The sequence below is a fragment of the Echinops telfairi genome, unplaced genomic scaffold (genome assembly GCF_000313985.2).
Source record: "Echinops telfairi isolate 266 unplaced genomic scaffold, ASM31398v2 ScPeMD7_7425;HRSCAF=8463, whole genome shotgun sequence".
Classification (NCBI taxonomy): Eukaryota; Metazoa; Chordata; class Mammalia; order Afrosoricida; family Tenrecidae; genus Echinops; species Echinops telfairi.
Window position 1 is genome coordinate 2,077,096 of NW_022111325.1, and position 6,237 is coordinate 2,083,332.

The following is a 6,237-nucleotide window of genomic DNA, read 5'->3' on the forward strand; positions in this document are numbered from 1 at the left end:
GGAACCCAAGAGGCAAGCGAATTTTGGGAATGATGAGGGCAACAAATGTATAGATGTGCTCTACACAATTGATCGATGTATTGTGACGAATTTTATGAGCCCCAATAAAATTGATTAAAAAAAAAAAGAAACAAATGAACTATACAGACAAAATTACAGAACAATACCACAAGGACCTATATAAATGGAAGAATACACTAATGCTCATGGATAGGCAGACTTAATATTGTGAAAATGACAATACTATCTAAAACAATCTACAGATACAATGCTACCAATTCAAATCCCAAATAAATTCTTTAAAGAAATGGAAAAACTACCAATTTCATATGGGCAGGCAAAAGACCCAGGATAAACAAAGAAAACTTCTTAAAAAGAAGACCCAAGTAGGAGGTCACTGCCTGACCTACAAACCTACTACATGACCACAGTCGTCAGAACAGCCTGGGACTGGTACGAGAGAAGTACAGACCAATGGATCAGAACAAAAAACCCAGACATAAATGTATCAATCTATAGGCATCTAATCTTTGACAAAGGACCTAGAAATATCTAATAGGAGAAAGACAGTCTCTTTAACAAATGGTGTTGGACAAACTGGATTTCCTTATGCAGAAGAATTAAACTAGACCCATACCTTTCCTCATGCATAAAAATGAACTCAAAGAAGGATTAAAGACCTAAATATTAACCCCAAAGTTCTCAGGATCATCAATGAGAAGGCTGGAACAAACTTAAAGGCGCTATTGTAGTGCATACATAGACCACCAAGTACAATGGAGGAGATACACACTGTAGAAGACAAGACAAATGATTGGGGCATGTGGAAATTATATCACTTATGAACCTCAAAAGACTTCATTAGGAAACTGAAGAACCCACAGATTGGGAACAATTTCTCTTACCAATGACACATCAGACAAAGGGCTAATTATCAAAATACACAGAACTCTACAACAACTCAATAAGAAAATAATGAAACCCAATTAAGAAATGGAAAAAAGATATGAACAGACAGTTGACCAAAAATGAAGTAAAAAAGTCTAACAAACACATGAAAAAATGCTCATGATCACTAGCCATCAGAGATGAAAAATTAAAACCACAATGAGATACCACTTTACACCCACAATGCTAGCCCTAAGAAAAAACAAAACAAAACAGAAACTACAAATGCCGGAGAGGATGTGGAGAGATTGGAACTTGTATACACTGTTAGTGGACTTGTAATTATATACAGCCACGATGCAAAATGACACACAGATAGTTAAAGCAACTGGAAATTGAAATCCCGTATGATCTAGCAATACCACCATTAGGCATATATGTACCCTATAGAAATAAGAGACAAAACAAGAGTGGAGGTATGCTCTCCCATGTTCATAGTAGCACAGTTCCAAAGCAATAGGATTCCTACTGTCACATGGGCCACTATAAAGTGACATCAACTCTACAGTATCAAACAAGATGTTATTTTAGTCTTACCCATTTCAAACTTCAGAAAATGGATTCAGGCAGACTATATACTCTACTACTATTTACTAAGATAATCATGGAAATTATATTGAATAACTATTAAATAACAAAGCTTGCCAAATCTTGATGTATTAACCTTTTCAGGACTTGCTAGATTTGATTTGTTAATATTTTATGCTCATGGGAACTATCAGGTAACATTTTTCATTTCCTTTAATGTTCTTGTTAAGTGTTGATCAAGGTTGGTTATGCTGGCTTTATATAGTGGAAGACATGAAACTCGGTAGTCTACTCTGATTTTCTCTTAAAATATAAGGAAGAATTACTAATGAAGATATCTGGGCCTTGAAATTTCTTTTGTCAAAAGGATTTACAGATTTAATTTATTTGGTAAACATTTTAGACTTTCTATTGTGTTTCTTTGGTAACAAGTTGTATTTCAAGGAATTTTTTCATTTTATCTAACTTTTTAAATGTAAAGTTGTTCAGGAAAAGGGATAAACAGTGAATTCATACAACGGAACACCACTCTCTAATGAAAAGCAGCAATCTACGGAGATTCCGAAAATCAAAACCCTGGAGCAATTGCAAAGGCATTAGCTACTCAGTGAAAGAAACCAAACACAAAAGTCTGCGCGCGCACGCGCGCGCACACACACACAAATTTCCAAAATAGGCAACAAATTAACCTATAGTGATAGAAATCAGAGAAGTGGTTGCTTTGGGGAGGGAAATTACTCAGAAAAGTCGAGGGTCCTCCTTTGGGGATGACAGTAAAGCTCTCTATTTTGATAGGGTGTAGGTGATGTGAATGTATAGATCTGCAAAAACTAATAAAAAATGTACCCTTAAGATCTATGTATTTCACATACCTCAATAAAAAATAAAAACAAAAACTTATAAGATAGAAAGATCATTTTATCTTATGATCGTTTTGAATTGTTTTTAAGGTATACTTTTTTTCTGCTCTCAATGAAATCCTAAAAAAAATAAAGAAATCCTGGATCACGTATACTTTACTTGATTTCTCATGACAAATTCAGTAAGCATGTAGTAAGTACACTACACTAGCTGAAAAATACAAATCTATGTATACTAGCTGAATGCGTGGATTCATGTAACACAACGCCCGGCACACAGTGAGCACGCAGTATACACTCGGTGTTGTCACGATCGTTTCGGGGAGTGTGCAGTAGGGTGCAGTGAAGAAACGGCAGCTGCTTACTCTCCGCCAGGAAGGTCTGGTATCATGGGGAATTGCCTGAGTTCTTTTGAAAAACTGCCTGATGTTATAGTTTTGGTGCCTTCAGTGCCTTCTGCTCTTCTAGATTCTTGGCTTCACTTTTTCCAGCTTCCTTACCATTTCTGCATTTCACAATTTGGGTCACAGCTGTGATTGATGAATCGGGCTTCATTTCCCATACGGTAACTGTCAATCACCATCCCGCTATCCAGGTTCAGACAGTAGTGGTCACTGTGATTATGATACTGTTCAATCATCCGATTCCTGAAGAGATGAGGTATGATTCCAAGTCAATGAAGATTTGGTTAAAAGTAAATTTCACATCTTACATTTTCCATACTAATCTGGTACTCGCATCATTTTACTTCAGTATTATCATTTACTACTATACCTGAACTCCTGTTCGCTGACGACCTCCCCTAGGTACTCAATGATGAACTGCCCAGCTTTTAGGGGTTCTTTGGTTCTGATACCCCAGCCTTTTTCTTCAGCTCGAAATCGTTCTAGACATTGCACCCACTCATGCCTTTGTATCCTCTGATTACAACACTGCTCACCACAGGGGCAAGTGTTGGGAGAACATTCAGCAAAGATCATTCTAGAAAGAAAAAAAAAAGTTCTAAGTCAATTAGAACTATATATGTCTTGAAGCATTAGTTTTTAGTTTTTGAGATTTTTACATTTTATTACTGGAAATAACACACATTGGGAATAATATTTTTATACCAGAAATCATTATTCCTAGGATAGAGGACTATATGTACTTAAAATCTCTAGTGAATTAACAAGTAAACATTTCTAAACATAGCAGATGAAAGTTGTTTAGGCATGTTATCTTTTAAAAAATGTTACTGTTTGACTTAAAAATCCATTGTTTTTGTTGAAAATGTGCACAGAAAAATATACACCAATTCAACAATTTCCACATTCCGATTCAAAGACATTAGTTATATTCTTCAAGTTGTACAACCATTCTCACCTTCTAAATTATTCCTTGACACTAACATGACCTTATTGCTCCCTAATATCTTCTCTAACTTTCAAAATTGCTGAAGTTAATTTGGGTTCACATTATTAAGATAAACTAATACTAAAGACTTCAGGGGTTTTTGTCTTCAGATGATTTCAGGGCAATAGTGTGGGGATTCACACATTGTCCTCTATGCTCTTGTCTGGATTCCATGACAATTTGAAATTCTGTTCAGCACCCATGCCCCATCAGGATGATGCTACAGAATGTTCACTAATGTCAAACCATTTGGTTTTGGCATACAGTTTGGAAGACAAGTAATATTTAGCATAATTAAAACAAGGAAGGATGAAGAAAAGAGAGGCGGAACAAATTATCAGTTTATATTTATAGTATAACTTATAATCCTACTAAAAAAAGTAAATAAAAATTCACAGTCCACAGTACTTTCAGAAACATCTCCTTCCTAACAGTATCATCCTATTTCCAGGGTCAAATAGCACACTGCCAGATCACGCACAATGAACACAAAGCAGAGAAAATGTTCACTGTATTCGCTGACAATCACCTTAAAATGTGAAAGGGAAAAATCCAAAAACCCAAAACTAAAACAAGTGAACAAGGCACTATCTTAACTAATTCAACTACCTTTATTCTATTATTCTTTGCCTTTTTCTGCTGCATGAGTAATGTTGAACAGCCTGCCCCAGCCCTCTGGAACAATACTTGTTTTGCTTCAGTGATTAATGTATGATATTGGATTTTTCTACCTATCTAATGTGACGCATTGTGGTTTAGCAGCAGAGTTCTGGCCTTCTATGTGGGAGAATCAGGTTTTATCAAGGACTAAAGCACTTCATGTATATCCATGACCTGTCTGCCACTGGAGGTTAGCTTACTGCTATGATCTTGAACAGATTTCAACTAAGTTACCAGAGTAAGATAGACCATGAAGAAATGCCTCGATCTATTTCTCTCTATCAACTCATAAAGCAAATCTGCAATTGGATCAGGCAGTTTCAGACTCTTGTGCCTGGGGTCACCATGAGCTGAAGGCTGACTTAACAGCAGTTAACAATAATAACAACAAAAAACAACCAAAAAAACCTCTCCATGAACAATGCCTGCCTTTTCTGGGAAGAATCCTGATTTATTCTCTCCCTTTGGTATATATCTTTTTTTGGGTTGTTTTGAATGTGCATCTATTAATTTTTACCAAGTTTTATTGGGATATAATTCACTTATACTATTCAATAGTTCACTCACATCAAGAAGAGTTGTACAATCATCATCACAAATCAGTTTTAGAATATTTTCTTCATTTTTGTACTCATTATTAGGTTCCAATTTCCCCTCAACCTCCTCTGCCCAAACCCCAAGGAACCATGAATCTAGTGACTGTCTTTATAGACTTACCTATCTTGGATTTCATATGCAGGAAAACATTACAAAAAAACCCCAAGCCAACAAGAATAACAAAGTTAAACAGATAAAAAACCGCAATAGGAAAGAAAGCAGAAAATTTGAAAAACTAGAACAAATTTCAATGGATCATAAGGAAGATCAAATGATAGGATGCTAAATTTTAGTCTAATTGCATCTGCAACAATCCACTTTTCAATGCATCCCACTTGTTAGCAAGGCTATCGGCATCCCTGGTCTATGGTCAGAGAGGGTTAATCCAGGTGTTTTCCCCTCTCACTCCCCTCCACCTGCTCCTTAAACTGAAACAGCTTTGAAATGGGTCAAAAGTGAGACCAAATGATATTACATTTTGACCTAACATATGCCATAATCAACTTTACAATGCTGTCTGATAACAGGCCTATTAACACTCAACTCTAAGAAGAAGGGAGTCACCAGAGGTTTAATCCATGTTTGATGGACGCTGCGATTGGATTTGGGGCTTTCAGTGTTACTCATAGCCAACTGCAAACCAGTTGTTAACAATTTAAGCTCTGATACCATTCACTGCTTTAGATTTGGATTTTATTATTTACAATCCTTGGCTCACACAGGCTGCTATGCTTCTTCCATGTGGACTAAGTTGCCACCTCTCTTAGATGGCTGCTTGTTTGAAAACAAGTCTTTAAGACTGCAGATGCGATTGTTTCTGATAGATTCTATGGCATATATTTTGTTTTGCTTTTCTTTAGAAGGCTCATCCAGTCTCAAGATTTAAATTGTTAGCATCTTTTCATAATTCCACCTGTATTTCCGTATTTCATGACATACACAACAATAAACTCCATGTGGGTAAAATTAAAAATTACATAAATATTATATAAAGATCATTAATTAAATCAAGCACATATTTTGCTTATTGTTTCTAGGGGAAAAAGCCCTGTAAACATACCAAACTATGAATGTGATGTTGCAAACTAAAATGTGAATTAGTGCTACAAATTCATGTTATTTTTAGCCAGATGAGGTGTTTAAGGAAGTACAGAACTGTTTTTCTTCCTCTAAATATGAAGGGGCTTCCAAAAAATTGTAGAAAAATTCCACAATATTTTCAAGTCTAGAAGGGAGACGTTGGACAGGGCAA

The 6,237-nt window shown here is 35.8% G+C and overlaps 1 protein-coding gene across 3 annotated transcripts in view; it reads right to left on the minus strand.

Annotated features, from left to right (window-relative positions):
• ASH1L (ASH1 like histone lysine methyltransferase) overlaps window positions 1-6,237 on the minus strand; it is a 214,268-nt gene that overhangs the window by 37,232 nt on the left and 170,799 nt on the right. For all 3 annotated transcript variants that reach the window (XM_004714678.3, XM_045298503.1, XM_045298502.1), the window contains 2 exons: window positions 3,111-3,317; window positions 2,837-2,983 (listed from right to left, as the gene is read on the minus strand). In XM_004714678.3, coding sequence (XP_004714735.1) covers window positions 2,837-2,983; window positions 3,111-3,317 — 354 coding nt within the window. The remainder of the gene's footprint in view (window positions 1-2,836; window positions 2,984-3,110; window positions 3,318-6,237) is intronic.